General features: G+C 47.4%; 1 protein-coding gene across 1 annotated transcript in view; it reads right to left on the reverse strand.

The window, feature by feature from the left end:
* LOC109880607 (receptor-type tyrosine-protein phosphatase mu-like) overlaps positions 1 to 20476 on the reverse strand; it is a 432469-nt gene that overhangs the window by 161259 nt on the left and 250734 nt on the right. The window contains 4 exon segments of the mRNA XM_031810129.1: positions 606 to 680; positions 4329 to 4365; positions 20031 to 20188; positions 20191 to 20306. Of these exon segments, the coding sequence (XP_031665989.1) occupies positions 606 to 680; positions 4329 to 4365; positions 20031 to 20188; positions 20191 to 20306 (386 nt within the window).

The raw sequence follows: 20476 nt of genomic DNA on the forward strand, positions 1-20476 counted from the left end.
GCCTGTTGGGCAGAGAAGCTAGCCAGTTGGACAGAGTAATTAGGACAGACAGAGAAGCTAGCCTGTTGGGCGGAGAAGCTAGCCTGTTGGACAGAGAAGCTAGCCTGTTGGGCGGAGAAGCTAGCCTGTTGGGCAGAGAAGCTAGCCTGTTGGGCGGAGAAGCTAGCCTGTTGGGCAGAGAAGCTAGCCTGTTGGGAAGAGAAGCTGTCCTGTTGGGCGGAGAAGCTAGCCTGTTGGGCGGAGAAGCTAGCCTGTTGGGCGGAGAAGCTAGCCTGTTGGACAGAGTAATTAGGACAGACAGAGAAGCTAGCCTGTTGGGCGGAGAAGCTAGCCTGTTGGACAGAGAAGCTAGCCTGTTGGACAGAGAAGCTAGCCTGTTGGACAGAGAAGCTAGCCTGTTGGGCAGAGAAGCTAGCCTGTTGGGCAGAGAAGCTAGCCTGTTGGGCGGAGAAGCTAGCCTGTTGGACAGAGTAATCGAGACAGACAGAAGCAAGGCAAAGTGCTGGGCAGAGAGTCTACAAATGCATGTTATTAACAAACCCCCTCCCATGCTGTCTCATACATGTAGGTGATGCTCCAGAGATGGGTTGAGCTGAGAGTCTAACCTGTTAGTTGGTCGTCACCAGCCGCAGGCGCGATGCGGATGTACGGAGTAGTGAGCTGAGTCACCAGTATGGCAGCTGAGAGGAGGTACAGTGTCCATGCAGAGAGAGAGAGAGGGGGAAGGAGGAGGCATAGTGTCCATGCAGAGAGAGAGAGGAGAAGGAGGAGGCATAGTGTCCACGCAGAGAGAGAGAGAGGAGGGAAGGAGGAGGCATAGTGTCCACGCAGAGAGAGAGAGAGAGAAAGAGAGGGGAAGGAGGAGGCATAGTGTCCACGCAGAGAGAGAGAGAGGGGGGAAGGAGGAGGCATAGTGTCCACGCAGAGAGAGAGAGGAGGGAAGGAGGAGGCATAGTGTCCATGCAGAGAGAGAGAGAGAGAGAGAGGGGAAGGAGGAGGCATAGTGTCCACGCAGAGAGAGAGAGAGAGGGGGAAGGAGGAGGCATAGTGTCCACGCAGAGAGAGAGAGAGGAGGGAAGGAGGAGGCATAGTGTCCACGCAGAGAGAGAGAGAGGGGAAGGAGGAGGCATAGTGTCCACGCAGAGAGAGAGAGAGAGAGAGAGAGGAGAAGGAGGAGGCATAGTGTCCACGCAGAGAGAGAGAGAGGGGAAGGAGGAGGCATAGTGTCCACGCAGAGAGAGAGAGAGAGAGAGAGAGAGAGGAGAAGGAGGAGGCATAGTGTCCACGCAGAGAGAGAGAGAGGGGAAGGAGGAGGCATAGTGTCCACGCAGAGAGAGAGAGAGAGAGAGGGGAAGGAGGGGGCAGTGTCCACGCAGAGAGAGAGAGAGAGAGAGACAGAGAGAGAGAGAGAGAGAGAGAGAGAGAGAGAGAGAGAGAGAGGGGAAGGAGGAGGCATAGTGTCCACGCAGAGAGAGAGAGAGAGAGAGAGAGGGGAAGGAGGAGGCAGTGTCCACGCAGAGAGAGAGAGAGAGAGAGAGAGAGAGAGAGGGGAAGGAGGAGGCATAGTGTCCACGCAGAGAGAGAGAGAGAGAGAGGAGAAGGAGGAGGCATAGTGTCCATGCAGAGAGAGAGAGAGAGAGAGGGGAAGGAGGAGGCATAGTGTCCACGCAGAGAGAGAGAGAGAGGGGAAGGAGGAGGCATAGTGTCCACGCAGAGAGAGAGAGAGGAGGGAAGGAGGAGGCATAGTGTCCACGCAGAGAGAGAGAGAGAGAGAGAGAGGAAGGAGGAGGCATAGTGTCCACGCAGAGAGAGAGAGAGAGAGAGAGAGGAAGGAGGAGGCATAGTGTCCACGCAGAGAGAGAGAGAGGAGGGAAGGAGGAGGCAGTGTCCACGCAGAGAGAGAGAGAGAGAGAGGAGAAGGAGGAGGCATAGTGTCCACGCAGAGAGAGAGAGAGAGAGAGAGAGAGAGGGGAAGGAGGAGGCATAGTGTCCACGCAGAGAGAGAGAGAGAGAGAGAGAGGGGAAGGAGGAGGCAGTGTCCACGCAGAGAGAGAGAGAGAGAGAGAGAGAGAGAGAGGGGAAGGAGGAGGCATAGTGTCCACGCAGAGAGAGAGAGAGAGAGAGGAGAAGGAGGAGGCATAGTGTCCATGCAGAGAGAGAGAGAGAGAGAGGGGAAGGAGGAGGCATAGTGTCCACGCAGAGAGAGAGAGAGAGAGAGGGGAAGGAGGAGGCATAGTGTCCACGCAGAGAGAGAGAGAGGAGGGAAGGAGGAGGCATAGTGGTCCACGCAGAGAGAGAGAGAGAGAGAGAGGAAGGAGGAGGCATAGTGTCCACGCAGAGAGAGAGAGAGAGAGAGAGAGGAAGGAGGAGGCATAGTGTCCACGCAGAGAGAGAGAGAGGAGGGAAGGAGGAGGCAGTGTCCACGCAGGAGAGAGAGAGAGAGAGAGAGAGAGAGAGAGAGAGAGAGAGGAGAAGGAGGAGGCATAGTGTCCACGCAGAGAGAGAGAGAGAGAGAGAGAGAGAGGGGGAAGGAGGAGGCATAGTGTCCGTGCAGAGAGAGAGAGAGAGAGAGGGGAAGGAGGAGGCATAGTGTCCACGCAGAGAGAGAGAGAGAGAGAGAGAGAGAGGGGAAGGAGGAGGGATAGTGTCCGTGCAGAGAGAGAGAGAGAGAGAGGAGGCATAGTGTCCACGCAGAGAGAGAGAGCGAGAGAGGAGGCATAGTGTCCATGCAGAGAGAGAGGGAGAGCAGGAGGGGAGAGCGAGCGAGCGGGAGGGAGCGAGAAGGGAGAGAGAGAGAGAGAGAGAGAGGCCACACTGAAACTCAAAATAGCCATACAAACAAAATCTCAGTCACCAGGCAACATTAATGCAGAAAGAAAAAACAGTCATTGTTACAGAAGATACTAACGGGTCACACGTGACTATATATATATACAACCGTTTCAGTCTATTTCACCTGATGCATGTTTTCATTAGCTCTCTCAACGCAGAGAGAGAGAGAGCGCGAGAAACCGTGTGCAGCTGTTTGACCATCTCTTTCAGGTCAACTCGATCAGAACTCTACGGCTTAGTAGTCTAACGAGGGGGTGAGGCTGAGAGATTTACGATCTACTATCCGCTCAATAGGAAATCTATTGTAGGGGCTTCGTTGAGGTGTGTGTAGCCAATGTGTCTGTGTGTTCATGTGTGTGTGTGTGTGTGTGTGTGTGTGTAGCCTGTGTGTGGTTGGATAAGTCTGTGTGTGCACGTGTGCATTAGACCAATCCCCCCCCCCACAGGCATTATCAATCCCCCCCCACAGGCATGATCAATTCCCCCCCCCCCCCCCCCCTCACAGGCATGATCAATCTCCCCCCCCCACAGGCATTATCAATCCCCCACCCCCCCCCCACAGGCATTATCAATCCCTCTCCTGATCAATAGTGTTTAAGCTGCTTCACCTTAATGTCTGGACCAGCAAGACAAGCAGAATAACAACGTGTGTGTGTGTGTGTGGCGAGCTGAGTAACAACGTGTGTGTGTGTGTGTGTGTGTGTGTGTGTGTGTGTGTGTGTGTGTGTGTGTGTGTGTGTGTGTGTGACGAGCTGAGTAACAACGTGTGTGTGTGTGTGTGTGGCGAGCTGAGTAACAACGTGTGTGTGTGTGTGTGTGTGTGTGTGTGTGTGACGAGCTGAGTAACAACGTGTGTGTGTGTGTGTGTGTGGCGAGCTGAGTAACAACGTGTGTGTGTGTGTGTGTGTGTGTGTGTGTGTGTGTGTGTGTGTGTGTGTGGCGAGCTGAGTAACAACGTGTGTGTGTGTGTGTGGCGAGCTGAGTAACAACGTGTGTGTGTGTGACAAGCTGAGTAACAACGTGTGTGTGTGTGTGTGTGTGTGTGTGTGTGTGTGTGTGTGTGTGTGTGTGTGTGTGTGTGTGTGTGTGTGTGAGTGATGAGCTGAATAACAGCTTGAAGGAAAAAACGGTGTTTCTGAGACGTGTGAAAAAAAAAACTCTGGCCCGTGTGAGGTTGTGTGAGGCCCACGTGAGGTTGTGTGAGGCCCGCGTGAGGTTGTGTGAGGCCCGTGTGAGGTTGTGTGAGGCCCGTGTGAGGTTGTGCCACACTGTTTCTCAACACTGTATTTCAAGGCTACCTACATAAAGACTGTTGTTCTAACTAGTTCATGTCGTTAGCTCTCTAAAGGTGTGCAGGTCATGTTACAATATTAAACGTCCTCAGTGAACCGATTCAGGGACGTGAACCCAGCTTGGATTCAGGGACGTGAACCCCGCTTGGATTCAGGGACGTGAACCCCGCTTGGATTCAGGGACGTGACTTGGTGTGGTCCTACCTTTGGTGGCGACTCGGACACAGTCAATCTTGGTCTCCTGCGTGACAAGACAGAAAGAAAATCAAAATAACAGTTAGCTATGTGTGTGTGTGTGTGTGTGTGTGTGTGTGTGTGTGTGTGCGCGCCCACACAGAAACACACACACTCATACTAGCACGCTCACACAGCACTGTCCCTGTGTGCGAACTCTTCAACATCGACCAATAGACAGACAGGAGAGAGGAGAAAGCAAAGAAGGCCATGAAAAGAACATGTTAGTGTGCGTGTGTGTGTGTGGTGTGTGTGTGTGTGTGTGTGTGTGTGTGTGTGTGTGTGTGTTGCAGTAGGCACATTAATTTAACTAAATATGTCACATTAACAATAAGACGATCCAATTAACCGACTCGTTCTGCTGGAACTTGGTTCACATAAATGTTTATTATATTACACAATCGTAAAGTAAAAAATAAATAAAAAATCGGACATAAAATTTGTCAGTCGGTAACGAGAACATAAATGTCTGTGAAAACTCTGACCTGTGTTATTCAAAACATCAAGACCTAGTTGACAGTTAAAGCACAAGTGAAGAAGAAATCTAACTAACAAATACCCTCGTTTAATACTCCTAGTTATTCCTTCACCTCTGAGGACTGTTGTAACTTCCTGGGCCCTTCCTAGTTATTCCTTCACCTCTGAGGACTGTTGTTACTTCCTGGGCCCTTCCTAGTTATTCCTTCACCTCTGAGGACTGTTGTAACTTCCTGGGCCCTTCCTAGTTATTCCTTCACCTCTGAGGACTGTTGTAACTTCCTGGGCCCTTCCTAGTTATTCCTTCACCTCTGAGGACTGTTGTAACTTCCTGGGCCCTTCCTAGTTATTCCTTCACCTCTGAGGACTGTTGTAACTTCCTGGGCCCTTCCTAGTTATTCCTTCACCTCTGAGGACTGTTGTTACTTCCTGGGCCCTTCCTAGTTATTCCTTCACCCCTGAGGACTTTTGTAACTTCCTGGGCCCTTCAGAGGATCTATGGTCTTTATCTGTGATGACTAAAGAAGAGATTCCTTGGGTTAACGTTCCCCAATAAGAACCCCCCCCCCCCCAAAAAAAAATGTCGCTCGACAAAAGGGAACTAACAAATGAGCCACTGAAAACCAAATAGAAACCGCTGGGGTTTTAAAACGATTTCTGAAAAGGATTCACAGAGGGGGGTTCTACTAAGTGGTGGCCAAACAACTCCAGTTGGGTCTTAAAATATCCCACCACGGACACCCACTGGGCTGGGCTTTCAGAACCCATTTAAAAAACACACTGACTGGACTTGATATCATACAAAACTAAAATTAATAAACCCACTAACTAAGAATAAGAAGTGGGTGGAGCAAACAGGAGAAATACCAGGTAAAGACCAGGAGAAATACCAGGTAAAGGCTCTGATCAACAACGTAAAGCCCAGGAGAAATACCAGGTAAAGGCTCTGATCAACAACGTAAAGCCCAGGAGAAATACCAGGTAAAGGCTCTGATCAACAACGTAAAGGGAACACGCTAAACGCAGGTAAAGGCTCTGATCAACAACGTAAAGGGAACACGCTAAACGCAGGTAAAGGCTCTGATCAACAACGTAAAGGGAACACGCTAAACGCAGGTAAAGGCTCTGATCAACAACGTAAAGACCAGGAGAAATACCAGGTAAAGGCTCTGTTCAACAACATAAAGACCAGGAGAAATACCAGGTAAAGGCTCTGTTCAACAACGTAAAGACCAGGAGAAATACCAGGTAAAGGCTCTGATCAACAACGTAAAGACCAGGAGAAATACCAGGTAAAGGCTCTGATCAACAACGTAAAGGGAACACGCTAAACGCAGGTAAAGGCTCTGATCAACAACGTAAAGGGAACACGCTAAACGCAGGTAAAGGCTCTGATCAACAACGTAAAGGGAACACGCTAAACGCAGGTAAAGGCTCTGATCAACAACGTAAAGGGAACACGCTAAACGCAGGTAAAGGGAACACGCTAAACACAGGTAAAGGGAACACGCTAAACACAGGTGTCGCTCTTCTTCCTTACATTTCTTGTATCCAGAGCGACTTACAGTAGTGAGTGAATACAGTTTCATACTGGTCCCCTGTGGGAATCGAACCCACAACCCTGGTGTTTGGGAAGTGCTGTGTTCTACCAACACAGGGAGCACTGAACCAATAGCTCCTAAATATCAGCTGTGTCTGCACAGAAGAAACGAGGACAACAGGTGAAAGCACATCCTGACCAATGAGTATGATTCCAATCAGTATGCTACACCCAAAGACAGCCAACCTTGAAATAGGACCGTTGGTCTGGAGTAGGACTAGACAGGGTTAAACAGTGGAATGGTTGGTGTTTTTTTTTTTTTTAAGAGGCTCTTACTAGTTGGCAGAGCAATTTTCCTCTTTCCCCAATTTCTCCAAATTGGTATTATTGTGTCAAAGAATATAATGTCGGAAGGCAGAGAACGGCGTAGGTTTTGTGCACCTAAAAGTCAGATGCAATCCACCAATCAAAATCCCCCTGCAAAAGAAGAAGAAGAAGAACCTCGAAATAGAAAACCCAATGGAGAGAAAAACCCAAAGCCTGTAACAGCCGAGCCAGTTGGACTATGATAACACTGGCGTTCCCGTCCACTTCATGGACACACTGTGTACACCATTGATAGATAGTTCACAACAGAGTTTCTACTGTATCTGACTAGTTGTGGCCTCCTCATTTATATAAAATACTTTGACAGCATCCAGACTACAGTAGCAGGGTTCTTCAACTTCAGTCCTGGAGAGCTACTGGCTGTGAAGGATATTTGTTTCAGCACTGCTTTAGCTCCCCTAATTCAGTTAGTAAAGGCCCAGATAGAATGTTTTCATCGTGATTGCAATAATTGATCACGATACTCCAATTCACCCTAGAAAGTTTTGGAACGAGTAACAAACTTTCTTCAGGAGAGATTAACTCCTTAATCGTCCCTCTGTCATGTGTTGTCTCTGTTCTCTTCTCCAGCTCTCTAACATTTATCTCTCTCTATCTCTCTAACATCTCTCTCTGTCTCTCTCTCTCTCTAACTTCTCTGTCTCTCTCCCCCTCTCCCCCTCTCTCTCTCTAACATCTCTCTCTGTCTCCCCCCCCCCCTCTCTCTATCCTCTCTCAATCTAAGACGTGTGGTAACTCCTTAAGCACCCAGTTTAAGGTCCATCTTCATTCCGGACCAGATCTCTTCAAGTCACCATTGAACTCTCTTCCACTGCTTAGCTTTGCTTTGTAGAGAGCCGGAGAGGAGGTGGATAGGAGGAGGAGTGGAGGAGAGGAGGAGGAGAGGAGGAGGAGTGGAGGAGAGGAGGAGGAGAGGAGGAGGAGAGGAGGAGGAAATGAGGTGGAGAGGGGGAGTGGAGGAGTGGAGAGGAGGAGTGGAGGAGTGGAGAGAAGGAGATGAGGAGGAGTGGAGAAGAGGAGGAGTGGAGGTGGAGGAGGAGAGGAGAAGGAGAGGAGGTGGAGAGGGGAGCGGAGGAGAGGAGGAGGAGTGGAGGAGAGGAGGAGTGGAGGAGTGGAGAGGAGAAGAAGAGGAGGAGAGGAGAAGGAGTGGAGGAGTGGAGGTGGAGGAGGAGAGGAGAAGGAGAGGGGAGCGGAGGAGAGGAGGAGGAGAGGAGGAGTGGAGAGGAGGAGTGGAGGAGGAGTGGAGGAGAGGAGGAGTGGAGGAGTGGAGAGGAGAAGAGGAGGAGGAGAGGAGAAGGAGTGGAGAGGAGAAGAGGAGGAGTTGAGAAGGAGTAGAGGAGAGGAGGAGAGGGGGAGTGGAGGAGAGGAGGAGTGGAGGAGGAGGAGGAGAGCAGGAGGAGAGGAGGTGGAGGAGGAGTGGAGGGGTGGAGGAGGAGAGGAGGAGGAGGGGGAGAGGGGGAGTGGAGGAGATGAGGAGGAGATCCTGGTGCCACTTGATGATGGAGAGAGGACCTAGAGAGGATAGAGTCTGCACTCTGAACAATCCACGACACTGTTGTTGTTGAACCTGCCTAATACCATTTCCCGTCATCAACCATCATCACCACCATCAACACCATCATCACCACCATCATCATCACCACCACCACCACCACCATCACCACCATCATCACCACCATCCCAACCATCACCATCATCATCACCACCACCACCATCACCACCATCATCACCACCATCCCAACCATCACCACCACCATCATCATTACCACCATTACCTTCGCCATCACCATAACCACCATCATCCTCACCTCCATCATCATCACCATCTTCATCATCACCACCACCAACATCATCATCACCACCATCACGACCATCTTCATCATAATCACCATCACCGTCATCATCCCCACCATCACCACCACCATCACCACCATGATCATTACCATCACCACCACCCCCATCACCACCGCCATCACCACCACCACCACCATCATCACCACCACCATCATCATCACCACCACCACCACCACCACCACCATCACCACCACCACCACCACCACCACCACCATCATCATCATCATCATCACCACCATCATCATCATCATCACCACCACCACCATCATCATCATCATCATCACCACCATCATCATCATCATCACCACCACCACCATCACCACCATCATCATCATCATCATCATCATCACCATCACCACCACCATCATCATCATCAGCACCACCACCATCATCATCATCATCATCACCATCACCACCATCATCATCATCACCACCATCATCATCACCACCACCATCATCATCACCACCATCATCATCACCACCATCATCACCACCACCATCTATCATCTAACCCAAACAGTCTATCATCTAACACTACAGTCTATCATCTAACCCTACAGTCTATCATCTAACCCTACAGTCTATCATCTAACACTACAGTCTATCACCTAACCCTACAGTCCCTAAAGCCAGTCAGTCTATCATCTAACCCTACAGTCCCTAAAGCCAGTCAGTCTATCATCTAACCCTACAGTCTATCATCTAACCCTACAGTCTATCATCTAACCCTACAGTCTATCATCTAACCCTACAGTCTATCATCTAACACTACAGTCTATCATCTAACCCTACAGTCTATCATCTAAACACTCACAGTCTATCATCTAACCCTACAGTCCCTAAAGCCAGTCAGTCTATCATCTAACCCTACAGTCCCTAAAGCCAGTCAGTCTATCATCTAACCCTACAGTCCCTAAAGCCAGTCAGTCTATCATCTAACCCTACAGTCCCTAAAGCCAGTCAGTCTATCATCTAACCCTACAGTCCCTAAGCCAGTCAATCAAGCCAGTCAGTCTATCATCTAACCCTACAGTCCCTACAGTCTATCATCTAACCCTACAGTCTATCATCTAACCCTACAGTCTATCATCTAACACTACAGTCTATCATCTAACACTACAGTCCCTAAAGCCAGTCAGTCTATCATCTAACCCTACAGTCCCTAAAGCCAGTCAGTCTATCATCTAACCCTACAGTCCCTAAAGCCAGTCAGTCTATCATCGAACCCTACAGTCCCTAAAGCCAGTCAGTCTATCATCTAACACTACAGTCTATCATCTAACTCTACAGTCCCTAAAGCCAGTCAGTCTATCATCTAACCCTACAGTCCCTAAAGCCAGTCAGTCTATCATCTAACCCTACAGTCCCTAAAGCCAGTCAGTCTATCATCGAACCCTACAGTCCCTAAAGCCAGTCAGTCTATCATCTAACCCTACAGTCCCTAAAGCCAGTCAGTCTATCATCTAACCCTACAGTCCCTAAAGCCAGTCAGTCTATCATCGAACCCTACAGTCCCTAAAGCCAGTCAGTCTATCATCTAACCCTACAGTCCCTAAAGCCAGTCAGTCTATCATCTAACCCTACAGTCCCTAAAGCCAGTCAGTCTATCATCTAAACCTACAGTCCCTAAAGCCAGTCAGTCTATCATCTAACCCTACAGTCCCTAAAGCCAGTCAGTCTATCATCTAACCCTACAGTCCCTAAAGCCAGTCAGTCTATCATCTAACCCTACAGTCCCTAAAGCCAGTCAGTCTATCATCTAACCCATGGGTGTCAAACTCTGGCCCGCGGGGGTAATTATATTTGGCCCGCGAGACAATACCAAATTACTACTAGAGCTGGCCCGCCGGTATTATACAGCGCATTCACCACTAATACTACGAATCCCATAATGCTCTGCTGTTTTCGTGCGCCAATCAGGACAGGACCCAGAAACGCTCTCTCCTCTGTGACAGTAGTCATAGCAACATAGACGCTACAACTGTCAGCGAGCTAACCCTTCCCAAAAATGGCGAAAAGAAAGGCAGAAAACAGGAGCTTTCTGGACAAGTGGGAGGCAGAATATCTGTTTACATATGTAAAAGACAAACCTGTTTGTCTTGTTTGTGGAGTCAACGTGGCTGTAAGTAAGGAGTACAACATTAGACGACACTATGAAACGAAACACCATGACAAATACAAGGACCTGGACATGACTCAAAGGAGCCAGAAAGTAGAGGAGATGAAAATAAGTTTGGTTTCACAACAGAATATGTTTAAAAAAGCCACATCACAAAGCGAGGCTGCTGTAAAGGCTAGTTATATAGTGGCAGCAGAGATCGCAAAATCAGCCCGGCCCTTTAATGAGGGAGAGTTCATGAAAAAGTGCATGATGAAGGTTTGTGACCTCGTATGCCCAGAGAAAAAACAAGCATTTTCAAACGTGAGCCTGAGCAGGAACACAGTAGCTGATCGCACATGTGATCTTGCCACCAATCTGTATGACCAACTGATGGAAAAGGGAAAATATTTTGTTGCGTTCTCCCTCGCTGTGGATGAGAGCTGATACTGCTCAGCTGTCAGTCTTCATCCGTGGAGTGGACTCAAATCTGTGTGTTGCGGAGGAGCTATTAGGATTCAAATCAATGCATGGCACAACCACAGGAAAGGAAATCTTTGAGGAGGTTTCCAAATGTGTAACTGAAATAAAGCTGCCGTGGGATAAACTCGTTGGATTAACGACAGATGGTGTGCCAGCGATGTGCGGTAAAAAGAGTGGACTGGTGGGCATGGTTCGGGAGAAGATGCGGGAAGAGAACTGTGCAGGTGAGCTAACTGTTTACCACTGCATCATACATCAGGAAGCACTGTGTGCCAAAGCCCTAAAGATGGAACATGTTATGACCAAAGTAACACAGGTAGTTAACTTTATAAGAGCCAAAGGTCTAAATCACCGCCAGTTTAAATCTTTTCTGGAGGAGTGTGGTTCGGAATACGCAGACGTGCTGTATCACACAGAGGTGAGATGGCTAAGCAGAGGAAAAGTACTGAACAGATGTTTCGAGCTGCGTGAGGAAATATGTCAATTCCTGGAAACCAAAGGGAAGGATACAGCAGAGCTCCGGGAGCAAAAGTTCCTGTGTGAGCTGGCCTTTCTCTGTGACATCTCGAGCCATCTCGATGCGCTGAACCTGCAGCTTCAGGGGCGGGGGCGCATCATCACAGACATGTACGCTGCAGTGAGGGCCTTCAAAACTAAACTGTGCCTGTGGGAGAATCAGATGCTGCAAGGAAACCCTTGCCATTTTCCCTGCTGCCAATCCATAAAAGCGCAGATCTCTACCGCCGTGTTCCCATGCGCACAGTTTGCTGAAAAACTCAGTGTTCTCGCCGCTGAGTTTAGCCGGCGATTTGCCGACTTCGATGCCCAGAAATGCAAGTTTGAACTGCTTAGTAATCCCTTCGCAGTTGATGTGGAAAATGCACCAACCAACATCCAAATGGAGCTGATTGAACTCCAGTGCAACGACACGCTGAAGTCAAAGTATGATGCTGTGGGCGCCGCACAGTTTCCACGGTTCATCCCTGACACAATGCCTCAGCTCCGCACCCAAGCTGCTCAGATGCTCTCCATGTTCGGCAGCACTTATCTATGCGAGCAACTTTTCTCCTCGATGAAGATGACCAAAACAACTCACAGGAGACGTCTGACTGATGAACATCTTCGCTCGATACTGAGGATTTCTTCAGCTCAGAGCTTGAGCCCAGACATTGATGAACTAGCATCCAAGAAGAGATGCCAGGTATCTGGCTTGGAATCATCAGATTAGACCAGTGTGCAATAATTAACGTTTTCTTTATGCACTTTTTCTTGCTACAAGGCATGGGCTTGAATGGTTGATTGATTTATTATAATTTTATTTGTAAAATTATTAGCCAGTGGAAAAAGTTTATTTGGAATTTAAATCAGAAGGCTGCAAATAGAAAAGAGGCATACAATTTTTATTTACATTTTATTTATTTAATAAATGAATGCCATTGATGTGTTTTTTCATTTGAAATTCGATTTTGCATGTCTCCACTATTAAATTATATATTGTATGGTAATAAGCGATGCTTGTTCCATATTCAATGTTAAAGCAAAACTTGTTTGGGTTCATATTAAAAGGTTAATTTGTCCAATGTTGGCCCGTGACTTTGTTCAGGTTTTACATTTTGGCCCACTGGGTATTTGAGTTTGACACCCCTGATCTAACCCTACAGTCCCTAAAGCCAGTCAGTCTATCATCTAACCCTACAGTCCCTAAAGCCAGTCAGTCTATCATCTAACACTACAGTCCCTAAAGCCAGTCAGTCTATCATCTAACCCTACAGTCCCTAAAGCCAGTCAGTCTATCATCTAACCCTACAGTCCCTAAAGCCAGTCAGTCTATCATCTAACCCTACAGTCCCTAAAGCCAGTCAGTCTATCATCTAACCCTACAGTCCCTAAAGCCAGTCAGTCTATCATCTAATCCTACAGTCCCTAAAGCCAGTCAGTCTATCATCTAACCCTACAGTCCCTAAAGCCAGTCAGTCTATCATCTAACACTACAGTCCCTAAAGCCAGTCAGTCTATCATCTAACCCTACAGTCCCTAAAGCCAGTCAGTCTATCATCTAACCCTACAGTCCCTAAAGCCAGTCAGTCTATCATCTAACCCTACAGTCCCTAAAGCCAGTCAGTCTATCATCTAACCCTACAGTCCCTAAAGCCAGTCAGTCTATCATCTAACCCTACAGTCCCTAAAGCCAGTCAGTCTATCATCTAACCCTACAGTCCCTAAAGCCAGTCAGTCTATCATCTAACCCTACAGTCTATCATCTAACACTACAGTCTATCATCTAACCCTACAGTCTATCATCTAACACTACAGTCCCTAAAGCCAGTCAGTCTATCATCTAACCCTACAGTCCCTAAAGCCAGTCAGTCTATCATCTAACACTACAGTCCCTAAAGCCAGTCAGTCTATCATCTAACCCTACAGTCCCTAAAGCCAGTCAGTCTATCATCTAACCCTACAGTCCCTAAAGCCAGTCAGTCTATCATCTAACACTACAGTCCCTAAAGCCAGTCAGTCTATCATCTAACCCTACAGTCCCTAAAGCCAGTCAGTCTATCATCTAACCCTACAGTCCCTAAAGCCAGTCAGTCTATCATCTAACCCTACAGTATATCATCTAACACTACAGTCTATCATCTAACCCTACAGTCTATCATCTAACACTACAGTCCCTAAAGCCAGTCAGTCTATCATCTAACACTACAGTCCCTAAAGCCAGTCAGTCTATCATCTAACCCTACAGTCCCTAAAGCCAGTCAGTCTATCATCTAACCCTACAGTCCCTAAAGCCAGTCAGTCTATCATCTAACACTACAGTCCCTAAAGCCAGTCAGTCTATCATCTAACCCTACAGTCCCTAAAGCCAGTCAGTCTATCATCTAACCCTACAGTCCCTAAAGCCAGTCAGTCTATCATCTAACCCTACAGTATATCATCTAACACTACAGTCTATCATCTAACCCTACAGTCTATCATCTAACACTACAGTCCCTAAAGCCAGTCAGTCTATCATCTAACACTACAGTCCCTAAGCCAGTCAGTCTATCATCTAACCCTACAGTCCCTAAAGCCAGTCAGTCTATCATCTAACCCTACAGTCCCTAAAGCCAGTCAGTCTATCATCTAACCCTACAGTCCCTAAAGCCAGTCAGTCTATCATCTAACCCTACAGTCCCTAAAGCCAGTCAGTCTATCATCTAACCCTACAGTCCCTAAAGCCAGTCAGTCTATCATCTAACACTACAGTCCCTAAAGCCAGTCAGTCTATCATCTAACCCTACAGTCCCTAAAGCCAGTCAGTCTATCATCTAACACTACAGTCCCTAAAGCCAGTCAGTCTATCATCTAACCCTACAGTCCCTAAAGCCAGTCAGTCTATCATCTAACCCTACAGTCCCTAAAGCCAGTCAGTCTATCATCTAACCCTACAGTCCCTAAGCCAGTCAGTCTATCATCTAACCCTACAGTCCCTAAAGCCAGTCAGTCTATCATCTAACCCTACAGTCCCTAAAGCCAGTCAGTCTATCATCTGACCCTACAGTCCCTAAAGCCAGTCAATCAAGCCAGTCAGTCTATCATCTAACCCTACAGTCCCTAAAGCCAGTCAGTCTATCATCTAACACTACAGTCCCTAAAGCCAGTCAGTCTATCATCTAACCCTACAGTCCCTAAAGCCAGTCAGTCTATCATCTAACCCTACAGTCCCTAAAGCCAGTCAGTCTATCATCTAACCCTACAGTATATCATCTAACACTACAGTCTATCATCTAACCCTACAGTCTATCATCTAACACTACAGTCCCTAAAGCCAGTCAGTCTATCATCAAATACTACAGTCCCTAAAGCCAGTCAGTCTATCATCTAACCCTACAGTCCCTAAAGCCAGTCAGTCTATCATCTAACCCTACAGTCCCTAAAGCCAGTCAGTCTATCATCTAACCCTACAGTCCCTAAAGCCAGTCAGTCTATCATCTAACCCTACAGTCCCTAAAGCCAGTCAGTCTATCATCTAACCCTACAGTCCCTAAAGCCAGTCAGTCTATCATCTAACCCTACAGTCTATCATCTAACACTACAGTCTATCATCTAACCCTACAGTCTATCATCTAACACTACAGTCCCTAAAGCCAGTCAGTCTATCATCTAACACTACAGTCCCTAAAGCCAGTCAGTCTATCATCTAACACTACAGTCCCTAAAGCCAGTCAGTCTATCATCTAACCCTACAGTCCCTAAAGCCAGTCAGTCTATCATCTAACCCTACAGTCCCTAAAGCCAGTCAGTCTATCATCTAACCCTACAGTCCCTTAAGCCAGTCAGTCTATCATCTAACCCTACAGTCCCTAAAGCCAGTCAGTCTATCATCTAACCCTACAGTCCCTAAAGCCAGTCAGTCTATCTAACCCTACAGTCCCTAAAGCCAGTCAGTCTATCATCTAACCCTACAGTCCCTAAAGCCAGTCAGTCTATCATCTAACCCTACAGTCCCTAAAGCCAGTCAGTCTATCATCTAACCCTACAGTCCCTAAAGCCAGTCAGTCTATCATCTAACCCTACAGTCCCTAAAGCCAGTCAGTCTATCATTTAACCCTACAGTCCCTAAAGCCAGTCAGTCTATCATCTAACCCTACAGTCCCTAAAGCCAGTCAGTCTATCATCTAACCCTACAGTCCCTAAAGCCAGTCAGTCTATCATCTAAACCTACAGTCCCTAAAGCCAGTCAGTCTATCATCTAACCCTACAGTCCCTAAAGCCAGTCAGTCTATCATCTAACCCTACAGTCCCTAAAGCCAGTCAGTCTATCATCTAACCCTACAGTATATCATCTAACACTACAGTCTATCATCTAACCCTACAGTCTATCATCTAACACTACAGTCCCTAAAGCCAGTCAGTCTATCATCTAACACTACAGTCCCTAAAGCCAGTCAGTCTATCATCTAACCCTACAGTCCCTAAAGCCAGTCAGTCTATCATCTAACCCTACAGTCCCTAAAGCCAGTCAGTCTATCATCTAACACTACAGTCCCTAAAAGCCAGTCAGTCTATCATCTAACCCTACAGTCCCTAAAGCCAGTCAGTCTATCATCTAACCCTACAGTCCCTAAAGCCAGTCAGTCTATCATCTAACCCTACAGTATATCATCTAACATACATACAGTCTATCATCTAACACTACAGTCCTAAAGCCAGTCAGTTATCTAACACTACAGTCCCTAAAGCCAGTCAGTCTATCATCTAACACTACAGTCCCTAAAGCCAGTCAGTCTATCATCTAACCCTAACAGTCCCTAAAGCCAGTCAGTCTATCATCTAACCCTACAGTCCCTAAAGCCAGTCAGTCTATCATCTAACCCTACAGTCCCTAAAGCCAGTCAGTCTATCATCTAACCCTACAGTCCCTAAAGCCAGTCAGTCTATCATCTAACACTACAGTCCCTAAAGCCAGTCAGTCTATCATCTAACCCTACAGTCCCTAAAGCCAGTCAGTCTATCATCTAACACTACAGTCCCTAAAGCCAGTCAGTCTATCATCTAACCCTACAGTCCCTAAAGCCAGTCAGTCTATCATCTAACCCTACAGTCCCTAAAGCCAGTCAGTCTATCATCTAACCCTACAGTCCCTAAAGCCAGTCAGTCTATCATCTAACCCTACAGTCCCTAAAGCCAGTCAGTCTATCATCTAACCCTACAGTCCCTAAAGCCAGTCAGTCTATCATCTGACCCTACAGTCCCTAAAGCAGTCAATCAAGCCAGTCAGTCTATCATCTAACCCTACAGTCCCTAAAGCCAGTCAGTCTATCATCTAACACTACAGTCCCTAAAGCCAGTCAGTCTATCATCTAACCCTACAGTCCCTAAAGCCAGTCAGTCTATCATCTAACCCTACAGTCCCTAAAGCCAGTCAGTCTATCATCTAACCCTACAGTCCCTAAAGCCAGTCAGTCTATCATCTAACCCTACAGTCCCTAAAGCCAGTCAGTCTATCATCTAACCCTACAGTCCTAAAGCCAGTCAGTCTATCATCTAACCCTACAGTCCCTAAAGCCAGTCAGTCTATCATCTAACCCTACAGTCTATCATCTAACACTACAGTCTATCATCTAACCCTACAGTCTATCATCTAACACTACAGTCCCTAAAGCCAGTCAGTCTAATCATCAAATACTACAGTCCCTAAAGCCAGTCAGTCTATCATCTAACCCTACAGTCCCTAAAGCCAGTCAGTCTATCATCTAACCCTACAGTCCCTAAAGCCAGTCAGTCTATCATCTAACCCTACAGTCCCTAAAGCCAGTCAGTCTATCATCTAACCCTACAGTCCCTAAAGCCAGTCAGTCTATCATCTAACCCTACAGTCCCTAAAAGCCAGTCAGTCTATCATCTAACCTACAGTCTATCATCTAACACTACAGTCTATCATCTAACCCTACAGTCTATCATCTAACACTACGTCCCTAAAGCCAGTCAGTCTATCATCTAACACTACAGTCCCTAAAGCCAGTCAGTCTATCATCTAACACTACAGTCCCTAAAGCCAGTCAGTCTATCATCTAACCCTACAGTCCCTAAAGCCAAGTCAGTCTATCATCTAACCCTACAGTCCCTAAAGCCAGTCAGTCTTATCATCTAACCCTACAGTCCCTTAAGCCAGTCAGTCTATCATCTAACCCTACAGTCCCTAAAGCCAGTCAGTCTATCATCTAACCCTACAGTCCCTAAAGCCAGTCAGTCTATCTAACCCTACAGTCCCTAAAGCCAGTCAGTCTATCATCTAACCCTACAGTCCCTAAAGCCAGTCAGTCTATCATCTAACCCTACAGTCCCTAAAGCCAGTCAGTCTATCATCTAACCCTACAGTCCCTAAAGCCAGTCAGTCTATCATCTAACCCTACAGTCCCTAGCCAGTCAGTCTATCATCTAACCCTACAGTCCCTAAAGCCAGTCAGTCTATCATTAAACCCTACAGTCCCTAAAGCCAGTCAGTCTATCATCTAACACTACAGTCCCTAAAGCCAGTCAGTCTATCATCTAACCTACAGTCCCTAAAGCCAGTCAGTCTATCATCTAACCCTACAGTCCCTAAAGCCAGTCAGTCTATCATTAAACCTACAGTCCCTAAAGCCAGTCAGTCTATCATCTAAACCCTACAGTCCCTAAGCCAGTCAGTCTATCATCTAACCCTACAGTCCCTAAAGCCAGTCAGTCTATCATCTAACCCTACAGTCCCTAAAGCCAGTCAGTCTATCATCTAACCCTACAGTCCCTAAAGCAGTCAGTATATCATCTAACCCTACAGTCCCTAACGCCAGTCAGTTATCATCCTAACCACTACAGTCCCTAAAGCCAGTTCAGTCTATATCTAACCCTACAGTCCCTAAAGCCAGTCAGCTATCATCTAACCCTACAGTCCCTAAGCCAGTCAGTCTATCATCTAACCCTACAGTCCCTAAAGCCAGTCAGTCTATCATCTAACCCTACAGTCCCTAAAGCCAGTCAGTCTATCATCTAACCTACAGTCCCTAAAGCCCAGTCAGTCTATCATTAACCCTACAGTCCCTAAAGCCAGTCAGTCTATCATCTAACACTACAGTCCCTAAAGCCCAGTCCAGTCTATCTCTAACCCTACAGTCCCTAAAGCCGTCAGTCTATCATCAACCCTACAGTCCCTAAGCCAGTCAGTCTATCATCTAACCCTACAGTCCCTAAAAGCCAGTCAGTCTATCATCTAACCCTACAGTCCCTAAAGCCCAGTCAGTCTATCATCTAACCACTACAGTCCCTAAAGCCAGTCAGTCTATCATCTAACCCTACAGTCCCTAAAGCCAGTCAGTCTATCTCTAACCTACAGTCCCTAAAGCCAGTCAGTCTATCATCTACACACTACAGTCCTAAAGCCAGTCAGTCTATCATCTAACCCTACAGTCCCTAAAGCCAGTCAGTCTATCATCGAACCCCTACAGTCCTAAAGCCAGTCAGGTCTATCATCTAAACACTACAGTCCCTAAAGCCAGTCAGTCTATCATCTAACCCTACAGTCCCTAAAGCCAGTCAGTCTATCATCTAACCCTACAGTCCCCTAAAGCCAGTCAGTCTATCATTTGGGACTATAAAAAAAGCTTTGTCAAGCTGTTTAAAAGAATGCTGACTAATCAATAAGCATCTGTTTAAGAACACATTCTTATTTACAATGACGGCCTTCACCGGCCAAACCCGGACGACGCTGGGCCAATTTGCGCCACCCTATTGGACTCCCAATCACGGCAGGTTGGTATACAGCCTGTATATCGAACCAGGGTGTCTGTAGTGACGCCCCAAGCACTGAGATGCAGTGCTTTATAAGGAATAAGATAATGATATATGTTTCTATTGTGTGAAACAACCCATTTCTTTTTCATGGTGTTGGTGCCACCATCTTAAAATGTTAGTGGCACCAGTACCATCAGGGGATTACATTAGTCTGGAGCCCTGCCACACCAATAGTGTAATATCCCTAGAATAGGTAGTGTAATATCCCTAGAAGAGGTAGTGTAATATCCCTAGAAGAAGTAGTGTAATATCCCTAGAAGAAGTAGTGTAATATCCCTAGAAGAGGTAGTGTAATATCCCTAGAAGAAGTAGTGTAATATCCCTAGAAGAAGTAGTGTAATATCCCTAGAAGAGGTAGTGTAATATCCCTAGAAGAGGTAGTGTAATATCCCTAGAAGAAGTAGTGTAATATCCCTAGAAGAGGTAATGTAATATCCCTAGAAGAGGTAGTGTAATATCCCTAGAAGAAGTAGTGTAATATCCCTAGAAGAGGTAATGTAATATCCCTAGAAGAGGTACCCACCCCGTTAGCCGTGCTGACAGCCTGGAAGTAGATGCTGTAGCTCTTCTGTGGCAGTAGGGGGGTGTTCCAGTATCCACCGTAGGTCTTGTTGTCTCCCACAGTGAAGGGTTGAGGAGCCTGTAGCCCTACGGCGAGGAACTCAGCTGTGAAGTAGTACCAGAGTTCAGGACCGTGGAGTTCTGGAAGTGGATGGGGACAGGGTAACAGCGGAGAATCTCAACCGCTCCCCTCCTCGCCCTCCGAGGCCTCTCCTCTTCTACCACCACCTGGTATACACTGAGGGGGAGAAAGAGGGGAGAGGGGGGGAAAGGAGGGGAGAGGGGGCAGAATGAGGGGAGAGGGGGCAGAATGAGGGGAGAGGGGGTGCAGAGGAGGGGTAGAGGGGGAGAAGGGAGGGGAGAGGGGACAGAAGGAGGGGAGAGGGGAGAATGAGGGGAGAGAGGGGG

The sequence above is a fragment of the Oncorhynchus kisutch genome, linkage group LG30 (assembly GCF_002021735.2).
Source record: "Oncorhynchus kisutch isolate 150728-3 linkage group LG30, Okis_V2, whole genome shotgun sequence".
Taxonomy (NCBI): domain Eukaryota; kingdom Metazoa; phylum Chordata; class Actinopteri; order Salmoniformes; family Salmonidae; genus Oncorhynchus; species Oncorhynchus kisutch.